Raw genomic sequence first — 22,101 nt, forward strand, 5'->3', positions numbered from 1 at the left:
GAAATTTTATTGGTATTTCTCATCAGACTCACTCGTGCGCTAGCGACTTTATGAGCCGTACGGTGTTGCAAACACTGCACTCTCAAGTATACTCACAATTTCTCCATCCATCTGCCTCGCTTGAAGTGTCCATTGAGAACCCTGGAAGATTTTGAAAAAAGACCACTTTTTTCTTTTTCTTTTTATTTTGTTATGGCTAGCAGGACGTCTACTGAACAAATAAGGAGTGATATGACGTTGCAGCAAATAAGTAATATAAAACCACGAGATGATACGTGAAAGGAAGGTACCCACCTGTTGATCGAACAATGCCCAAAATACTGGAAGAGGCACGTAGAGGACTAACACGTGGAGTACATCCTTGATATCTGTGATAAAATCTTTCTGGAAGAGCGAATGAAAAAAAGGGGGACTTTTTCTTAGAAGCATATTATGAAAATTTAACTTTCATTTTCTCTCTTTTTTACTTTTTTTGCGTGGCAGGAGGTAGAACACGAGTTGGTCACACACTGAGTGTTTAGAGCGTATTTTTATGCTGCTGGTCGATATTTTCGTAGAGTGTCGCCACAGGCAGTCAGAAACATGGCACAAAGAGGCAGATACAGTGCTACATTCAAGCGACAGCAGCGATATTTACTCGTTAGAAACATCTCACATCGGAAGGACAGTGTGTGCATATTTGGATCACAAGTAATCGAAGCATATGAGTCATAGGCCAGCAGGTATGTCGACTGACTTATACCCCTGTCACACGGCACTCTTCAATGATCGTTGAAACCAACGGCCATTGAACATGCGTGTGGCGCCATCAAACGAGTTACGTGTCAATCTGTCAGGGAGCATTCGATTCAATGCTCTTTGAGAAGTTGACGCGTCATACGCCTGGTGGCACTACGCGACTGTCAGTATGACCGAGGTATTACTCACTCTTTGTCTTGCCTATATTCGGTACGCCTCATGCAAAACCGTTAAACACTATTCGGAGAAGTTAAGCAACTTTTATCTGACCTCACTTTATGGCTAGCAGAGTAGACACCAATAAGAAACCACTCAACCGATGTATTTGGGGAGAAGGTGACATTGCTCAACAGATCTCCTCACAGACTGAAACTTCCAAACTGGTGAAATGGAATTTACCGCTTACCCCGTAATGCGGCTCTGCATGGTCAAGCCAATGGTCCTTCTTTTCCTTGGATGTCAGCTTCTTTTTCAGGGCGTGCTACAGGAAATAAGTGTTGCATAGCCCATAGAGCCCACAGCTCAGATGCGTTCAGGAAGGCAAAAAATGCTCAAGACGAAATACATTTCATGTGCATTTCATTACGGAGAAGTTGTTGTGTCACATAACAGATACATTCCCGCTACCGAATGGGGTGAAACGAAAATTATTTTTTTTACATAAATTGTTTTCGGGGATCCTATATTCAACATTTTCTGGATGATCCAGACACAACAGCAATGGACAACACACTATATTTGCAAGAAGAGGTCGGACGGGGATAAAAGCGTGAAGGCTGAACTTTATCACCCACTTGAGGTGTCTGCCTCGTTCACTCTTATATCTTTTATTAGAACGCTGTTGTTTGGGGTAGCTCGTGTATGGCACCGCAACAACTATCGCTAAGATACACACGTAAACGACGTCGACAATAGCACATATATCTCAAATGGCACAGACGCCAAAGCTGAATTCCTATCTCGCACATTCCACCACATATTCTTCCAAATAATATTTTACTTTCAACCCTTTCCGCGTCATTAGCACGTCTTGGGCATCAGCTCCTCATTTTTACAAGCTGCCAATCGCGGAACAAATCCTGCCTTTCAAGGATGCCTTTCCTGACTCCTATAGTCCTCCTTCGTCGCCCGTACGGACCGCACGCACGCGGCCTACAATTATTTTTTTGCGTACGCTGACGTTGCCTGACAGAGCCACTATTAGGGTGCCTTTGATTAGATTAATAATGCGAAGGTGAAGTACAAGGCCATTTGCGCACCCATGGTTAAAGCTTTACGCAATTCCGTCAAAACCTACAGAATCGAAATGTGCCGTGGAATCATCGCATTTCAGGCGAAAATTTCTGACGGAAAGTTAACGGAGCATAAGTGTGATCTGTGATGTCTCTGATCTGGTTGGACTCTGTGGTTGCAGTGCGCTCAATTCACGCGTGTGCCTGGCACGCTTTATTGCATGGTGGCATTGCAATACAGTATACGTCAGATAGTCCATATTTATGCATAAAGCTTCTGCGCGCACAGATCAGATTCTTTCACAGATCATGTGTTTCGACTCAACGGGCACGTACCTGCTGTAGCACGATATCAGCGAAGTCGAGTTGCACGCGCTCGCAGAAGCAGATTGCAGCAACTATTCGAGCAGATCAAAATCTCACGTAAACGCCTAACAAAAGTTTCCCCTCACTGTATTTTTAAAGCCGCGTTCCCGTAGGAGGTGCTCTGTGAAATTTTCCTAACAGTAGCAAATGCTCGTGGACTTCGTACACTAGACTGAGTTCCTGTACCAGATGTCACTAGCTACATGCTTCACTCGTGTGCCAATTAGCGTCGATCTAACTGTAACGTGACCTGCGATAAACGCGTTACTCTGATCAAGTGCCCGTGCTGCTTGTGTCAGTAGTATTGTTTTATAAATGCGGAAACAAAGCAGGAGTAACAAGAACGAGGAAGATATGGGAAGTGGAGAGTGCGGCAAAAAACTTGGTGATGCCCGCTTTCCTTTATTTATTTCTTTTTTTTTTTAGCATTGCGGATAAGAATTTGGTCTACGCAGTCAGACAGTTCATGCAGACTTCTACTGTCATGTTTCAGCGTGACTGAAAGAGGACGGACGTCGCCAAGTACAGCAACTGTGACACAACCACCTCAACCCTGCTCACAATGAGCAAAACAGATTCTGGCAGCCAACAACATGCCGGGTGTCAAGTAGCCCCTTTATTCGAACAAACGGCTAGTGAAGGGACTAGCAAATTCCTTAATTAGACGTAGTTCTCTGTTCCAGGTGCTGCTGCGATAGTGATGAAGTCCAGGACATGTCTTATGTGTTGTCTGACATGTTCTAGACTTCATTACTTTCGAAGCAGCACCTGTAACTGCGATCTGCCTCTTATTCGTCAGGTTTACATCCTTGTAACTTAATTTGCTTTTTCCAAGGATGAAGTTGAAGTTCAATAGGCGACGTTTTACCGTGGTTGAGGTGACCGATATCGGATCTCAGGGGTGACCAGAAACGCTGCGACTAAAACATTAACTGGAGGACGTTTCAACCATGGCACAAGCTGCGGCAACTGCGCTTAGCCATCACATAAACAAAGAACCGCATCACAAAACTCACTTCCCTAATAAACTTTCTTTATTTTCTTAACAGGCTTCTTTAATATTCGGTATATGCTGCTGCTTACAACGTGGGCCTTTTCCAGGCTCTCTGATATAGAAGGAGGGAACTGTAGTACGCGGGGAGGCACCAAGTATTTTAGGAGAATCACTAAACCAGATATTCAGACTTTGGCAACATAGCCATGAGCTGAGCGAAAAGCTCAGGGATATACATATACCAGCTCGCTTGCGTATTGCCTTTATGATCAGATATTCAGACTTCTGTGCATAGAGAAAAGGTTAACTCCGAAGATACAGATCATCCCAATACGATACCTACAACCTATACCACAAAACCAAACTACTTCTCATGAAAGACAGACAAAATACTACTCACGAAAATACACTGAAGGACACGTAGCACGACATTTCCTGATGGCGGAATAATCCTGTACAGCGGCTTTCCAATGAGAAACAGAACTGGAAGAGAGGAAAAACGGTATAGCACAGTGTTGGCTGTTAAACTAAACAGAATGTAAAGTCGTACAGCTTACTTAATGCTACAACCATGAGAGCTGCTGGTACGCCGAAAGCCAGTGGGAAGCAAAACATCATACCCATACATTTTTGAACTGGTGAGACAAGGTAGAATAATTAGACATTCTGTCCGTGTGCAGTATATAGCTACCACATGTTACACACATACATCCCACGCAGTAATTCGAAGAAATACAAACCTCTTAATATAGGAGTGATAAATGTAGAGAGAAGACTGCCAGCGTTGATTGAAAGGTAAAAGAGTGAAAAGAACTGCTCCAGTTGAGTTTCCTGAAATGAGCCAAGCGTTCAAATAAAATTTAGGTACTTCCACTACACAGTTAATACCCCTGCTACACGCGCACTCTCAACTACCGCTGAAGTCAATGACAGTTGGAACCGTCCAAGGGCCCTCTAACTAAAGGGCAGCTCGCTGTGCTTACACGCCTCTTATACCGTGCGTCGTTGGGTTAAACTTGCGTAGTCCTGGCACGTGATAGATGTAGTGGTGATAAAATTCAGCGGTAAGTGGCACACTTTTCGGGCTGCCGTGTAACTCCACCCAGGTGTAGTTGGGGTCCAATGTCATTGGCTCAACGGCAGCTGATAGCGGCCGCGTAACACGGGTATTACTCCAGCGACAACCCCCCCCATATGTATCAATGCCGCTCTAACGAACACTTTGAACCCGGGTGCCCTATACAGAGTTCCGAGATGAAGATTTACGCCTAATTTTCTCGCAGTGTGGACCACAGTGTAGTTACCTGCCCTTCGACAAACTGATCGCCACCAAAAGCAGAGACACACGGTTTAATCCCGCCAGTCCCGATGGCAATAAGTGCCAGGCCAACCATCGGAATCCACCTGTTAGAGAAAGCATTGGAAGAGGTCAATTGCCTGCGCGCAACGGCACGGTTGTTCCACTTACACATAGTTGACAAACGAGGGAGTCGCAGCCACCGCAAGAGTTACATTACCAATGGCGTAGATGATGGAGATGTAGAAGATAGTTCTGAAATACAAAAAGTGCACGATAGTGCACGCGAGCAATATACTGAGCCGTGACGGTTAACGCAGTCTATTACCTATTATGAAGGCACAACAAGTCTACCGCTCCACATGAACCTTAATCTCTGCACAGATGCTAATAGAAGCTCGTAGTAGCAGTTAAAGGCAAAACATTAAGTCTCACAAAAATGTACACGAAAAAAATATTTTAATATAAATATATTGCAGCTACCTCACCTAGCGGTGCAGAGACATATTTGTCTGCTGCCGTACTAAAAAAAATGACTCTCACAGGCGGCGCTGTGGATATGACAATGATCGCACTATATGTAGCACAGGTTGTGCAATCTTTCAGAGGCGCCACAGCACTTTTCTAAAACAGCACTACACGAAAGAGTTTGTGCAGGGCCAGATGGAAGCACTCGCCATGTTCACAATTAAGTAAAACAATATACACCACATACACTGCTGACTTTTGTTTACAAGTGTGCAGAGTACCACACACATGCCAGGAGCGCAGAATTCTCATGCCTTCAGAATGTCTACACTACTACTAGAAGGGTCACACCATGAAGGTGTCGCTACAATGTACGAGGGACGTCCCCCAAGTTCTCAGCCGGACACAGAAGGAGTGCGTGCCCAAGCACGTTTTGTTATTTATCATAGGACGGTTTATCGTATCACGTCATATCACGGTTTACCATAGGACATAGGCACCATTCAAGATTTGCGCCGCCAGAAACGGCACAAACGCGCTACATGGCTTTCCTGTGATGCATGCCGGCAGGTGGCGATCCGCGCAGTTGAGCTGAAATGGAGAAAGCGAAGGCACGCGTGGTAACCAAATATTCTTCTGGAAAGGGCCTGACTATGACAGGCATCCACCATGGTGGACGTGGTGACGATGTTGGGGAAGGATGCCCTTCCGACAGCGCGGTGAAGAAATTGGTCGCGGAACTCAAGCGACGACTGGACAGCCTCGAATACGCCTGAGCCCCTGAGCACCCCTGATTCCCCGTCCTAGCAATCCTGCGGAAGTGACCGCACAAGGAAACATCCACAGTGTCCACGATGAGGTCACGGCAGACATGCACGCTATCGTTCAGATCACAGGCATATCCAAAAGCACTCTTTAGCGCATCTTGACCTGATGTATCTTGACATGCACAAGGTCTCTGTCAGATGGACCCCGAAAATTGCTTCCGTTTGGTCTGAAACATACGCGCTACAACACATCCAGGAACAATCTCCAGCTGTTCAGGGCAGATGCAGCGGACTTCAGATCCGTTTGTGACTGTGGACAAAAACTAGGTCCACCACTTCCATGAAGAAAACAGCCTGAGCCAGTTTGCCTGCCACCCAGTGTGCCTTCGTCTATGCCAACTTATCTGTCCACCACTTCCTACCCAAGAACAAAGACCGGTCCAAAGAGTCGAAACACCCCTCCTTCCCATCGCCGAAGAAGGCTCGGTCTGCCCCATCAGCGGGCAAAGGCGTTGACCACGGTCTCCTGCGATTCGGAGGGTGCGCGCTACTTATCGATTACCTAAGAGAGGGGGTAGACCATCACAAGGGACTACTACGCAACCCTGATTCATCGCTAGCTGGACGCTATCAAGACCAAACGGCGTAGTATTGTAGTCGTTTTTAGTTTCTTCCCAACCGCGAAAGGGATCAGCGCCTAGATGGCATCGGATACGCTAGAGCGCCAGCGAAGTTGTTTGGGTTTGAAGGGTTGTTAAACGTTGGACATTGAACGGAAGAGGTGTGGAGTTGCCGTGTGCATCGGCGGGACGCGATATTGCGAGGTGTCCGCGTTTTAGGACCTGAACGTTGAAGTGGAACGTCAAACGCAAGTATTAAAGAGTGTTTAACTAAGTAAGTGCGTGTGTGTGTAAGAATTTTACAGTATACTCCAGAAAGGGGCACTGTTCCATCAGGACCATATATACTTCCACACACCATGTTGCTTTGGCAATGTCTGCCATCCACTCCTACGGCTTTTCAAACATCCCCAATGCTGGCCACATCGTACTTCCATCTGCTCCCCAAGATGTAAAAGGAACTCACTGGTGTCCGCACTAACGTGGAAAGTTGAGGTATTCGGTATATTATTCTGACATGGTGGTGTAACAGCAGCAGGGGCAAGCATTATCGAAAAGTACGGTTCGCACCTTTGTGTTAGCAGTGCACCCAGTCCCTCTGTTCACTTGATAGAGAAATAAAGTATCTTCGGTATGCGCAGTGAAGTATTGTGTTATCTATTGTCGTGGTTTTATCCGTAACAGCTAGGTTATTATCCTCTTCTTCTTGTCTGTTTGTGTTTAAGCTTCTGTGTCGTAAAAAAACAGCAGTCGTGCTGTGTGCTATTCTTCCTGTCCTTGTTTTGTGTTGCTGCTGTTATACACCGCCATGTCAATGGTGGCCCCTTTCCCGGTGACGACGATGACGTCATTGATCGTCACGGCGACTATGGTGCGGCGGCCAAGCACTGGAGCATCGTTGTGCGAAGACGTTGACGGGGACAACGTTGAAGGAGTAACATTAGTTCACTCATTTGGGCCACCTCCTTGTGGGTCAGGGCGAGAACTCATACCCCCTCCCCCTCGTACAGTAAAGAACTCAACTTACCGAAACTTCCCGAGATAAGAGTCTGCAAGCATCGCTCCAAAGACGGGTGTGAAATAGCAAGCCATAGAAAATATGTGATACGTGGATTTTGCAGTGTGTTCCTCGAACATTAATACGTTGATCAGGTACAGGGTTAAAATGGCTGCAAAAAAAAAATGAACATGCGTCAGTTCTTCTAGTCTCTGGGTCAAAAGGGAAAGGCACACCTAGCCCAAGTGTCTAAGCAAAGAAGGAAAAAAAGAGAACATTCTTCACCCGCGTGTTTTCATGGTGCGAGCCGGTGCTAGCAGTCACCAAATGAGCTTTGCTTCAGACGAGCGCGAAACACAACACAGTTGTCGAAAAACTACGACAAAACGCTTTTGTGGGGTTTGTGCGACAAAACTATGTGTGTCTCACAAACGTCAGGTGACCATATGGATTCCCGTTACACAAGTACTGTAAGAGGAGTATTTCCTTACGTATACTTCACTAAATCGCGTATGGAAACGCAGGAAACACACGTACGTGTTTCTTTGAACGCACATGGTTTAGACGCACTAGGACAGAAGCTCTGGAAATTATCCTGTGCTCTTCCCAATGTGCAATATGAGTTCATCTGGTGTCCAAGTAACATGCCAGCGCGAAAGCGGTAAAGCACTCCTTTGCGTGCATTGTTGCAGCTCTTCACTTCATTTCGCTGAACATACCTCTCATACACGCGTGGAAAGCTGCGCGAAGTGTGTGGCGAAATTATACTTCGGATGACGTTGGTTCTTGACAAACCATGAAACTGTCCTGCTGGGCAAAAACAGTCGCTGTCCCAAATGCTGAAGCCGGACATTTGCTCACCTTATTATAAAATACCCTCAAGCTCACTCCGAGATTTCTTTTCCTCGCAAGGGCTCCCTTGCGGTTTCTGCTTCTTTGGAACTTACACTGCCATCGAATCCAGCCAATTTTAGCGACCTGTTGGAATAGTGCGTTATGGCCATAGGCTTCCGAATTCACGAAGAAACCTTTAATGACCTTTGGATGCAAACGGCCTCAACCTGTGGCAAAAGTGTGTATTCCAAGTACTTTCATAATTTTCTGAAGTAAAACCTATTTTTAGGAATTTGATGACATCCTCTCGTGGAACACCCTTATGCCACGAAAGATGACCAATAAAGTGCCAGATGGGCGATACGGTTCGTGAGCATTTATCTTCCTTGAGCCTTTGGGGGAGGATGAGCAAATGCCTGGTGAGCAATTGTCCGGGATCCGTTCCAAATATCGGCGGTTACAGACCCGAGGCTTGTACTTCAGTTTCACCGGGACGCTGCACTTTCCACCTTGCACGCAAATTGTAAGGAACACCAAATCTTGAAAAAGCTCTCAGTCACTTTAATTTCTCGTCGGGTAAATGAAATCACCTGTCCTGTGGTGCCGTAATCTGCTACATGTATGTAGAAACGTAGAAAATCCAGCGAACCAGTAAGAGTTCTGTCGATATTTCAAACAGGGAGTGTTCTTCTTCTGGGCACCATCCTCATCATTTGCATGGCATGTAAAGGGGTCATGAATATTATAGGTCAACAGCGTGCGTGGATGGAAAAAATCCAACTGGACTTTTACGCCAGTTGGATTTCTCCCAGAAGAAGAACAAACAGTCCCATTCCAAAACAGTCCAAAGCAGTGGTGATGACCCAGTACCTTTCATCCCATAGTAGGAGAACCTCTCGCAGAACTCGTTCCCGATTATGAAGAAGACCGCCCTGGGGTAGGGCTTGGGCGCCTGCTCCACCGCTTTTTCCGCTTCATTTTCCTGCAACACATCATCATTCATCAAACGTATGAAATACGGCAATGTAACGTAAGGTAATGTCTGTAGATGATAAAGTAAGAAAAATCGAGCACCAGTGTTCAAACTTCGGCGCTTGAGAACACCTATACCTCGAAAGATACTTCTCTATCTCTCTCTGTGGAAGATACAACGTCTTTCTTACGATTTTTTGTGTAAGAAACGCTCGCACATGTTTACGCTGCGCTTGCGGCTTCAACGCACAACTTTCGTTTGCCAAGTGGAACGGCATCTCTTTTTTTATTATTTCTTTTTTTTTTTTTTTTCACCGGAGAAGTAAATAATGAAGATAGGCCAAACGCGACGAGACATGTCCTTATATTAATAAAATACACCAGCTTCACATGACATAACGTGACGAAAAAAATTGACGTTCCGATGCCTATACGGGCATAATCATCAGCACGTGAACAAAACGCCGTCCAGACCCTGCCTCCTCCGGGAGGTCATTGACTTCCCTCTACACAGGAGCAGGGACATTCCCAGCAATAGTAGAGAAGATAAAATAATAATTTGGAGTATATTTACATGCAATATGAAAAAGATTAAATTGGAAGACTAGGAATACGCGGCACATGAAGTACCGTTCAATGATGAGGTGATGTCCCTCCTGACCCCCACTCCTTCCTGCTGTCCTCTCTCCATCTGTCCACGTCTGTATGCCGCTCATAGCCACAGTTGCTTCGCGGCGCTGACACGCAATTTTTTTTTTTTATGTGAAGTGCTGTAACCAGGCGAGCGCGCGAACACCTGAGAGTAGGCGATGTATACATCACCTACTCTCAGGTGTTCGCGCGCTCGTACGTCGGTTTCGCAGATTAGTGACGTAAGCGCTCCGTCGTTCGCTACTTCCGGGGCAAATTGACGCTGGCTGTCGCAATAGCGTGTGGGTAGGGAGGGTGTTATCATGTTCCTGTTCCTAGGAAACAAAACAGATGCTAGGAAACAAAATGATGATGAAAAAGATGATCGTTGTATATTTACGCGCACAAACACCATGGCAAATGGTCATCGCTTGTCCCTAGGGTTGCCACCAGGCCGGTATTATACTGGCAGGGCCGGTTATTTGTTCGCTCTGCCGGTTGCCGGTAGGAAGGTGATACCGGCAGCCTTTTGCCGGTATTTGTGGCTCAAGACCTCTCATAGGGGCTTTTGCGGGATTTTCCCTTCAACATTCCACTACAGGTTGAATAAATCTGGAGCACAGACCCAACTCCGCGCAGTCACCAGTTGTTTCCTTAGTTATTCATTATTATTATTACACACAGGAACACGTTTCCTCGTATTGGCTTGAGCTCTCTCTCTCGTTTTCTGTGTGTGCTCTTCCACCCCTCACCCACTTCCCTTTCCCGCGAGCCTTTCCCCTTTCCCTCTATTCCACCTCCTCTCCCTCAGCCGGTATTTTTCACTACGAAAGGTGGCAACCCTACTTGTCCCACGTTCGGTAGAGCCCAGAAAAAAAATACGAAACGAACTTGGCGCTGACGACGGACTCTGAACGTGATTCGTGTACGGCAATTTTTGCGAGGAAAATTTCGTGAGCGGTGATTTAGAAATCTCTGAAACTACATAAAATGATGAACAATGTGACTACTTGGACATATGATGTGTAATATTTGTAAAAGTGAGCATGTTGCGTCAATTTTACACGACCAAGCAATGACGACTCAACAGAACCATACATGTGCCGAGGATTTTCCGCTATAACTGGAGTCTCCACAGCCGATTTCAAATTTTCCGTGTATATAGGTCCGGTTTCACGAACGCTGGTTAACTTCGAACCGACATCGAGGGTCGCTAAAACTTGACGTTAACACTAAATTATTTGTTAGCAGCGTTACTTAGTGACATGAAGAATGTTCCAGTGACAATAACTACCCTTGGTGAAGCAGAATTAAGGGTGAAATTCAAGTTGAGGGACCGCTGATCTCGGTTCAAATGTTAATAGGGGTTGGTGAAACCGGGCCCAAGACAACATTCATTAGATTATTCGTGAAGCATGGTACCGGTTATTGCTCCCTTACAATTTTTGCTAGGAGCCGGTGCAGATTTTCAGCGGAAATTATTCTCTAAGTTATGCGCATTTAATTGCCTTATTCTGTCACTTCCGTCATTGCAGTTTTTCCTTTAATAAACCTTCAGAGCCCCCTTATCATCAATTGAAAATATTTTCGCGTGAGAAGATGAATGAATTAGTCAGCATCCCGCTTATGTTATCATTCTGTTGCAGAGCTGAAAGATTTTACCGCAAATTAACATGATTGTTGCCGAGGTATTTTCCTGCAACTCACACATTTACCTCAATAAACTCTTTCTGTTTTGCGTGCAAGTAATCCTATTCTTCTACCGCAAGACAAGCAGGAATCAAAAACGCCTGTGATCCAGCTTTTCGTGTGAATGTATGTGTAAATTGATACTAACACTACTTATGATAATGTCGGTTTTGAAATGTGGTATTTTATTTCTTCTGATACCAGTCCTATAGAGACCATCTTTCACTTGTAGTTCAGTAGAATATTGAGTTTTCCCCCATTTTGACATGTAAATCCTGTGGTAACATCATGTTCATCAGCTGTCCACGACACTTTGCAGTGACAGTAATTACATTACCTGAAGTTTTTAACAACAACAGCTTAACATCCACATGCGTAATTCTTCTAAGATATGTGAAAATACGCGACATTCGAGGTACTTTGTTAATAGCTGTGAAATATCACAGTAGACCATTATCTGCCTTTGTTAGACATCACAAAGTTGTTCCGTCCGAATATCATGCGCTCTATGGCCGCCCTGCACAAGTTTGCCCGGGAAGCGCCTCCTCCTCTCACCTTTCCTCCTCGCCCGCGAAACCGAAATCACCTAACACGGCGACAGTACAATGTACATGCGAGCCATTTGCTCTATGCAAACGCTCGTGCAGGGAGTACGCTTTAGGAATTCGAAAAAAGAAAAACGGGCAGCCATCTTGCACTACTTTCTAGTGTGTCACTCGTAGGCGGGCATACGGCAAGTCTGGCAAGGCAACGTTGGTTTTCCTTCGCTTTTGTTCAATTTGTAATCCCGGGGAAATCCAACAAAAACTGCTATGTATTAAGGAAAGACTGTATCGCAATGCTTGGCCTGAGCGTCAGGTCACACTCTGAATGTTCCAAAGAAATAGGCAGTCCAATGCTCCGTTCTGACGTGCACCTGTTCTCTTCTAAGATCCCACGTAACGGCTACAAAACGCACTTCATGACAGCTTCAGTTTCAAGTTTATGAAGTTGTAAGCGGACAGAACAGGTATTCACCTTTCAAGAAAGCGCGACCTGCATGTGTGGTCTACTCGGGAGAAACTGTGCATATATAAGGTCCTTGCCGTTTAACCCTCTGATACCTGCACGCTGAAATAACAGCCAGTGCCGTCTTCAATGACACGTTACACAAAACAGCCCTCCATTTATCCCGACGCGAATTTTGAGAAGAGCATCGAACCCGCCAAATGTCCGATCATAGACGTACGTCATGCCCTCCCACGTAGCAGGACCTTCACTAAGCCACACACACGCGCGCAGCTCGAATTCCATGCGGGGTAAAATATAACCTCGCCAGGTCTTCTCCCGGCACCGAAACGGGGACGTTCCACGTCGTTATACGTGGTTGCAGCAGTGACCTTCGAGAAGGCGGTTGCCGAATGCAGAGAGACACTGCAAAACGGGTCATACGCAAGGGAAAGCACAAAGTGGCGCCCAAGCACCGCGACACGCACTTCCAAGCACGAAAGGAATAACCATTTATCGCGGCCCCTCAAAAAATCTGTTTGAAACGCGCAGCAGTCAACGGTTTCATTGGTACTTCTGCACACGTGTTTTTTTTTCCCCGGAAGGTTATCCGTGAAGGGTTCTCATTTGCATTTGCAACAGCATATGAGTGAAAAGGTTAAGAAATAGGACATTGCTTTTAAAGTTGTCGAGCGGTTTCTTGTAGCGTTTTCATTAACGGCTGGGAGGCTTCAAGATCTGACACCATATTGCAAACATTTTGACGGCAACAACAATGCTCAGTAGCGCTTGAGCAACGAACCTACGCAAGTGTTGATGTTCGAATTACTACTGAGGATCCCGCCAAATCTCATGTACATCGTCCCAACCATAGCATTTATAATTGCCCGTACCAATTCAAGTCTAAATTCATGCAGACATAATTAGTTCTGCGTTGATCTTGTCAGTGACGTTTATGGTCGAATTGAAGTGATACAGCACTGCGTCGCAAACGAAACTACTCTCATGTTCATACTCTTTGCAGTTTGCCCGGAGTTCCCGAAGTGTCCTGTTCTCGCAAGAGAATGCTTGCTGAGCTCAAGGTCGCGGGTTCGATCCCGGCCGCCGAAGGTAGCAATGTGGTGGAGGTAAACATAAAGCCCCTCTCTCTTAGTCTTGTATCTTTATACAGGAGCCGTAGGGAAACACTGCTTCCAGCAGCGTGTATCGGAGATTTCCGGCACAAGTCAAAGGAACCTCAGGTGGTCGAAACTATCCGCAGTCCTACACTGCGGCACATGCAGCATATAGCCACACAAATGTGTATTTCACCTCCTCTCCCTCCGCCTGTATTTTTCACTACGAAAGGTGGCAACCCTAGCAGTAATACTGATATTTTGTATAATACTAATACGTAACACTTTCGTTCTTAGATATTATAATACATGATACTTGCCTGTATTACATTGATTCATAATTTGGTTCGTTGATTTCGTAACTGATTTCGTTCAGTCTGGACGATAAAATATGGGCAGTTCAAAAGTATGTTACTGTCCATAGTGCAACCGCGTACAAGGGTGACTGGACTGGACGCACTCTTTCAGGCGACTTGCAAATGGGATGATTCATCCTTACGGATGTCGAACTAGAAGGAGTGCAGGGAAGCCTCCAGTAACCTCTGGCCCCGAGGTCACTCTCTTCGGGATAATTTGGGGCAGGGGAATAATAGGGGCTTTGTTCGTGTCCAAAGGTTTGTGGGGCGCAGAAAATTACCGATAAAGTGCACCAGTGACACTCTGCGGGTCGGTCGAACTGACGACTTCTGGAAAAGTACTACCCCTTCAGGGGTGATATAATACATGTAATACATAGGTATTGTGTATTATAATACAGACCGGAACACATTCCGAGAATGTGTTCTGGTAGGGTGTGTCGGGAGGGTCCGAGAATGTGTTCGTTGAGTATTATAATACTCAAAATTATTGCAGTAATAGTATTATAATTTATAATACAAAGTACCTATTACTGCCCACTCCTGCTCTCTCTCCTTCAGGAAGAGAGAGAACTCCCAATTGATTTGCGACTCTGCCGGGAGTCCCGCTTACATACTGCGTCCTAGCAGCACTTCTCGTTTATCAGATGAGCTGTATATGATAGCCACGTGATGAGATGGGCTACATAGGTAACGGTTTATCAGACACGCCTCCGTGGCTTTGTGAATATGTGGGAGAAAGATGTAGCGTGTAGCCGAGAACGTAAAGGGCTCACGTACGTATATCGTCTGTCTTTTCGCATTCACGTGTTGTGACTGAGGGGACAAGCAAGATGGCCCTCGTGCTGGTAGCGCGTAGCTCCAACTGAGGTGAGAGAGAATTGGCAATGCGACTGCCACACACGCCTACTCTGCAGCTCACTAGAACTCCTTGCCTCCCAAGACCCGAACTAGGGTACCACAGCGGTAATGCAAGAGATCCAGATTCGACCCCCTAGGGCGGGCGCAAGAGGACCCTCTGGAAGTGGAGGAGCTGCCTCAATACCTGGTAGAAGTGTCACTATGATTTTTCGCGACTTCGTACATCCCTGACGGAGGTTGCGCAACCTTCTTAATTTTTGTGGTGCATTCCGCAGTATCGTACATTAGAAACACACGCACGTGTTGGCATTACCGCATAAAGAAATACGATCCGCAGTTGCCCCACGCAAATAGCAGCTGCTCAAATAATTATTAGCCGCTCATCTTGTTCACGTAATGCAGACAGGCGGTTTTCGACTTGTAGCACTGCCGGCAGACAAAACTCAATATAGTGGCAACAGCGAGCGATGGGAATGAGGACGAGCAGCTGGCGCAGTCATGAGTACGGTCACGCAACTGGTGAAGTCTCCGGTCACACGTGCACTGGCATGTAATCTCGGCAACAGAGACCCCAGTTTGCAAACACGTTATTTGGTCACGAGCACAGCCCCCTTTTTTAATAGTGGGGGACACGCCGCGGGCGGGCCGCAGCTAATTGACATCAAATGAGAGCATGCAGCACCTGAGGTTCGGTGAACGGGTGAACGATGGCGGACTGCCGCACCAGTCCTCCCTAAAGGTCGCGAACGGACCGAGGACTATAGGTCTTACTATGGTCACGATATAAGCTGCTGACGGTAGGTCTTATATTGCACCGGCGTAAACAAAAATCTGAATAGGCTGAAAATAGTTTTTTTTTAAGCTTTCCTGAAACTGCGTTGTTACGTTACTCTCTGTGCAAGTTAAGAGAGGACCAGAAACGCACTGCATTGAGTTTGAACCAGTGGCAGCCGATCCTGAATGAAGGATAAATGTTTCGACAAAACGAAAGGTATAGGTTGTCCAACCCGATCTTTAGACTTGGATCTGCTACTCATGCGTTTATGAATTTAGTAACGTATATGCGTACCTAACAAACAAAAAAAAAAGAAGAAGAAGAAGGCAGACAAGACAAAGCACTGACTTTATCTGTCAGTGCTTTGTCTCGTCCAGTCCTTTTTTCTCTCCTCGGCACGGGGTTTTATCGCTTTTGATAATGAAGAACCACCTCCGACCTTCTTTATGTATCACTGGTCTTCAGTGGCATCTAAGAGTGATTCCAGACGTAAAAGTAGTAACATAAAAGCCCCCGGGATAAAGGAATCGCACCTTCAGTGTCAATGTCAGCTGCAATGCCAAGCTATAAAGACTGGGATTTCATCGGAACACATCCCACCACCAGCTGTGCTGCCTGTGGTTTGAGGCAGTACCCTCCGAAATCGGCCCGGGGCGCGTACTAACCTCATCGTGTGGCCTGCACCCTTGCCCTTCTGCCATTGCTCATCGTGTCTCTCGCTCCTTCTGCTGTAACTCCTGCAGCATCCAAGCCTGTTTTTTTTGTTTTTGTTTTTTCATATCACTGGTTTTTTCGTGAATTACTTTCGTGACATTTATTTTTTACTTCCTTACACCATTCATACGTCAGCCCTCAGTTCGAGCTACCTCAGTGAGCCTTCATGTTGTGCCCTCCGTCAACCACTTCAGTAAAACTCGAAATTTCGAGAGACAAATCATGTTGAGGGGTTAAGATGCATTCCGACTAACATCGAAGACTGCACGAAGCGTAACAGAACAGAGCGAACACGAAAGGCAGCTGGGTGAGTTTCCTTTGCCCCACACCAGGATGCGGGACTCTGGAAAGCTTCCTCGCACCGGGAACATCCCGCGTACCTTTGTAAGTCATTGGCATAGCTGCTACCATCACGGCAACCTTTCTTTCAATGATGTGGTTCTTCCCTATTTCAAAATGCAGCGTACATAGAATTCTCATCGCCCGAGTGATTACGTAAATCCAGAGGCGTTTCGTTATCAACATCATGAAGCAATACTAGCCAAGTAAGGCAAATATAATGTTAGTATCAACACAGTCAGAGTATCATTACTCCTCATCTGCGTACGATGCGTGATAAGTATGTCTCGACGGATCTTCGTGAAGATTAATAAATTAAGGGGCAACGCGATAAAAAGTATTTTTCTTCGTCAACATCAAAAAAAAAAAAAAAGTACCGGAGGAAGTGCTGAAGTACTTCTGTACTGATACGAGCCCGCATTGGCCGGATACTAAGCAGCCACAGAGGAAAATGATATGGAAAGCGTACGAGACATTAAATTGTTCTGTCAGGATTACATGCATGACACTAAATCAATGAATTATTCTCATAGGGACGCCGGATTGCCAAACTGACGAAAGGATAAATGTGAAACGTGTACAGCGAAACCTAAATAAGGAACAATAAAAGTGAAGCGAATTAAATACGCTCCGAATTAATCGTTCAATCAATATAAACATTTCTAATTCATTTACACAGTCATCACGATGCGTTCCCAAATCTTGTGAAATTCATAGCTGTACATGACGATACAGTGAGAGGACGGCAGCCGATGCCCTAGGTCTTAGCCCTGTGTATAACACATACATCCCACTAAGACGTTCCTCCTCTACAGAGAAAGAAATTGACAGTCCTAAGTGTTGTCCCTTTCGAACAGCGGCACATACGTCAATATGTCGAAAAGTCAAGTTCGACAACCCTGCGGCAGCACTGTTCGACGACTAAAAACAAGAGCATCGTTTTAGAAAACTTCAACGTCAGTAATTTTCGACAATGCGATTTCTGAGTGTCACGGGCGACAACATCCGCGAACGGTTCCACATCAAGACACCAACGGGCGACCAGTCCTCCCCACGTCCGGGAAGAGAGACAAAGGTGGGGGAAAAAAACGCGAGCGCGAATATTTAAAACTTCACGAACCTTCCTGCCCATGTCGTCGCCGCAGCCGTATGTGCCAAGCTCACCTGCCAAACAGGAAATAAAGTGGCAGCGTGCGGGATACCCCAACTGGCGCGGCGGAGGTCTCGCCCTCTCCCCCGAAGTGCATGAGGACCTCTTCCCCACTGCGTACAGACTTGTTCCTTTCCCTCCGTTTACATCGGAACCCAAAGCGGGTGCCGATGACACGACTCCGACAGAAAGCCCGATAAAGAAAGTGTGTCGAGCATCTTAACAAACTCTATCAACTCGAACAAGGTCAGCGAGAAAGCCTTTGTTGGATTCGGTCGGAAGAGACAGAGATGGGTTCGAGAACTGACGCATGGGAACAGTAAGCACCAACCCGCTGCTCAAGCGACAAGCGAATGCGCAGAACGTGCGTACTTCGTGAGAATCAGTGGAGTAAGAACATTTCTTGGAAGCTGGACCATGCCCAGGTGTGCACATGGCCAAATATTGCATCCTCGGAAGCAATGACGTAGCAGAAACAAACCTGTTAATTTACATAAATCGAACAGCGCAGTTGCCATCGAAGTGGGGTAAGCTGTGAAGGCGGGAGACATCAGATATGTAGCGAGGTGCGGATTATCTGTAAATATGGCTATATATATCCGTCGTCTCGCCATAGACAGAGGGGAGCCCAAGAGGCGAAAACAACATTCACTTGTGCGCAGTGTTGAACGTTTTACGCCGTTACCGTAATCGATACTTTTCTCGGTATCGAAGTGCGGATCGCGATACCTTTTTAAATCGGTATCGGAAAAGTATTTCCGTTACAAATTTATGGTAACGCGATCTCCGTATCGGTACCGATACCGATACTATTTTAGTGCCCCACCCTTTCTTCACCGGCCATATTTCATACTCTTATTCATTGTCACTGGTCCGCCTATAGCGCTCGACAAGAAGCCTGTGGACACGCATACGTGCTTCATAACGGGAATTATACCAAACGCATGTTCATTTTTTTTTTCGAACCTGGAAGAAAGAAGGACGCTAGGCTCAAGAAAAGAGCTGAGGTCAACGAACACAGGTCGCGTCCTTGACAGTGCGCTCTGGATTTCACCGCTAGAGTCACGCTTACATATACTGTGCTATTGTAAACTTCGGATAGGTTTCCTCGGTCATTGGACTCCACTGGATCCCTCGGTCATTGGACTCATTGGATTGGTGTATATATGACACTTATGTACACTGACACTAACATAATTGTCGTATCAGCCTCTGTCAGCTGCAGAAGAGACCAGGGCCTGCTAGTATGACAGAATAAAGTTTTGAGAACCAGCTACTGATAAAAGTCAAGCCAAGTGTCCGAGCTACATCATAAATATGCTGTCTTTTTGCTGCAAAACTGTCTCCTTCTAATTTGCTATTGTAGAAATACGTAGGCGACATTTGGATGTTGCACCTCCGTATTTCCAACAAAGGTATAGGGCGAAGTATCGCTTTACTTTTTTTTAGTAACGGTAGCGTACGCACGGGAGGGGAATGGACCGCGGACAGACACTTTTTTCTTTCCTGATAAATGACCATTTCATTTCATTCCGTAAACGTTCCATGCGTACTACATACAAAAAAAGGAAAAAAAAAAGAAAAAAAAAGAAATAATGTCAAACCCAATGACCGCTCTGCATCCGTGAACCTGTGAAAACGACTGACGAAAATGTACCATTCGAGTAAGGTTAGGTTGTGAACAGTTTTTTTTTTCTTTAACGAATCTTTTAATGTTTCACGCTTCCCTCGTTGAAATCTGCGCAAAGCCTCGAATCCCTTACGTTTCTCACGTCCCGTCTGTGGATAAGAATGCCACTGTGAGACACAGTGCAAGGATTGCAATGGCACATACGTGAATCGTAGTCATTATCAACCGAAGAACGACCTATCTGGTGTATATTTTTCTCTGTATATTTAACTACAGCAAGACAGCACAGTTGTTGAAACGTTCCACATGTAATTTCCATAGTTATTTATAAATGTATATATTTCATAAAGTTCTCTTACAGCACCTGAGATGCCGTTCTATCTCATCTATATACATGTCGGCACAGTTCCCCCTAGAGTCGGCTCAGGACGCGTACTAAACCCCCTTATCCCCCATTCCTTCCTGCTGTCCTCTCTCCATCTGTCCACATCTGTACGCCGCTCATAGCCACAGTTGCTTCGTGGCGGCGCTAACACGAAAAAACAAAAACAAAAAAATTCATCTATCACCAAAACTGTGCAGCGAGAGTGGGCAGGAGAAAGGAAGGCAGGCTACCGGGATGGGGATAGACAAAGTGCGTGCATGCTCTCCGTGCAGCTTCAGATCACTCAGGCAGCTGAATACCGCAGTGACTTCTGTATATACACTCTTTGCATGTGCATTCCTATCTTTTTTTTCCTTCTTGGTAATCATGACATTTAGACTCGCCTCTTGCTTTCGCTCCTTCCCGTTTCATAAGCTCTCCATAAGCCCTGCTCACGACATTGATTGTATGTAATCAATTTGTTCGAAAAGAGATGTTTGAAAAGTGTACTTTTTTTGTCAGCACACGTGGACTGAAAAAGGAGTTTCAACGTATCAGAAAGACTGTACAGATCACGACCATCTCTATAATACATTATAATTAATACATATACATAATATGATGATATATATATGATATATAACACATTATAAAAGATGTATTATAGAGATGGTTGTGGTACAGATAGGATCAAAAGAGTTGTTTCTTGGAGCCACGTAATATGTATAGTGACGTTGGCTTAACGTTCTTTTTTGTGACCTAATAAATCTACCGCCCACGCTAATCTGAGGAATCTGGTAAACATACGTCTGTTTCGACCACCTGAACAAACGTGGCAGCAGCCAGTTGTAGAGCTGCTGTGGAAGAAAAAAAAAACGCAATGACCGCGAGGGCAATGCCCTGACACGAATGTCTGAGTCCCTTTCATTCTGCTTTATATATTAATTTCTATCCGCGAGACGTCAGGGTCCATGAGAGCAGGCTGGGGACTTATGAGCGGGAAGCTGGTGAAATGAATTCGGCTCCTGAAGGTATAGTAGTGTTAATAGAGTGTTGTGTGCGAGAGATTTTCACTTGAGTGTGCTATTCCATTTCAGTGTTTGTGTGCAGGTGGGTGACACCCCCTGCTCTGTGGATGTCCCTGCTCACGCCTCTCTGTGGGTCTCCCTGCTATTGCAGCGTATATTCGTATAAGAAAATATTGCGGGTGCTGTTAGGGCACTGGGAATTCCCATACTATGATCATGCAGCCTGTCCTCTTTTTTTTTTTTTTTTTTTTTTTTTTGTCGATTGTACAAGAACGAATACTTCAGTACGGATAAAGAAAATTTCTGCAGACGGTATAGTACGGCGTGATACAAGAAAAAACGACAATTCATGAAAAAAAATGTCTAGCGATTTCCAGCGGGATTACTATATACAGCTTCGAGGGGATCTACCAAGCGAGCCCTAAGCGAATCCGACCAACAATGAATGAATGAATGCGATTATGTGGCAAGTAACCGAACATCCGCGTTAACGTTCCTGCACCCCCGGCGTCCTTTATAGCGCGTTACTTTTTATACGATTCATTGCAAGAGCCACTAGTTAGGTCACAAGGACTCTACCGGAAAACGTAGGGAAGAATCAGGAACCAGCCTCAGAGACAGTGGCTCCGCAGGTGGGTGGGCCGCAGGACTGGGACGCTCTGCGCTCTTGGGCAATCCTTTGTTGGGCATGTTGGAAGACAGTCTTCACGACGCTGCCATGTCAATTTGCAATGGGCCTAATCAGCGGCCCGCATTTCACAGCGTGCTCACGTCCACGTGCGTCACAACGTAGCGCGCAGGCCATGGTCATAAGCCAGTAAACGATAAAGTTTATCGTTGACACATATATTTAGCTCGCCACTGCTTACTGTGACCCACAAAGCTCTACTGGTTTCTCAAGGAGCGGATTTATCTGCGCTAAATGCTTTCACCGTGGTCCTCTACGATAGCACACTCCGGGGCGAAAACGCAGCGAACAATGTCCCTGCGATTGGTTATCCGATAGACAGTCTGAAATATGGGCAACTTTTGCGTGGTTCTGTTCCTCCTGAACTGTCACTCGACATACACAAGATATTTATTTCCTAATGGTATTGGGATGAGTTGACTAAATATACAGCCTCTATAAGGGCAACTAAAACAGAACATGGAAGACGCATTAGGTGGTCAGAAACAAG

The 22,101-nt window shown here is 45.7% G+C and overlaps 1 protein-coding gene across 3 annotated transcripts in view; it reads right to left on the reverse strand.

The window, feature by feature from the left end:
* The window catches only part of LOC135377467 (peptide transporter family 1-like), a 56,999-nt gene that overhangs the window by 10,608 nt on the left and 24,290 nt on the right, over positions 1-22,101 (reverse strand). For 2 of the 3 annotated variants that reach the window (XM_064609882.1, XM_064609880.1), the window contains exons 2-11: positions 9,184-9,295; positions 7,510-7,651; positions 4,799-4,882; positions 4,635-4,734; positions 4,071-4,161; positions 3,888-3,965; positions 3,731-3,813; positions 1,145-1,219; positions 295-384; positions 97-141 (exon numbers count right to left, since the gene is read on the reverse strand). In XM_064609882.1, coding sequence (XP_064465952.1) covers positions 97-141; positions 295-384; positions 1,145-1,219; positions 3,731-3,813; positions 3,888-3,965; positions 4,071-4,161; positions 4,635-4,734; positions 4,799-4,882; positions 7,510-7,651; positions 9,184-9,190 — 795 coding nt within the window. In that variant the 5' untranslated portion in view covers positions 9,191-9,295. Of the gene's footprint in view, positions 1-96; positions 142-294; positions 385-1,144; positions 1,220-3,730; positions 3,814-3,887; positions 3,966-4,070; positions 4,162-4,634; positions 4,735-4,798; positions 4,883-7,509; positions 7,652-9,183; positions 9,296-17,871; positions 17,964-22,101 lie in introns of those variants that run through there. The other variant, XM_064609881.1, reaches the window with a different exon arrangement.

Source organism: Ornithodoros turicata, chromosome 1 (genome assembly GCF_037126465.1).
Source record: "Ornithodoros turicata isolate Travis chromosome 1, ASM3712646v1, whole genome shotgun sequence".
Classification (NCBI taxonomy): domain Eukaryota; kingdom Metazoa; phylum Arthropoda; class Arachnida; order Ixodida; family Argasidae; genus Ornithodoros; species Ornithodoros turicata.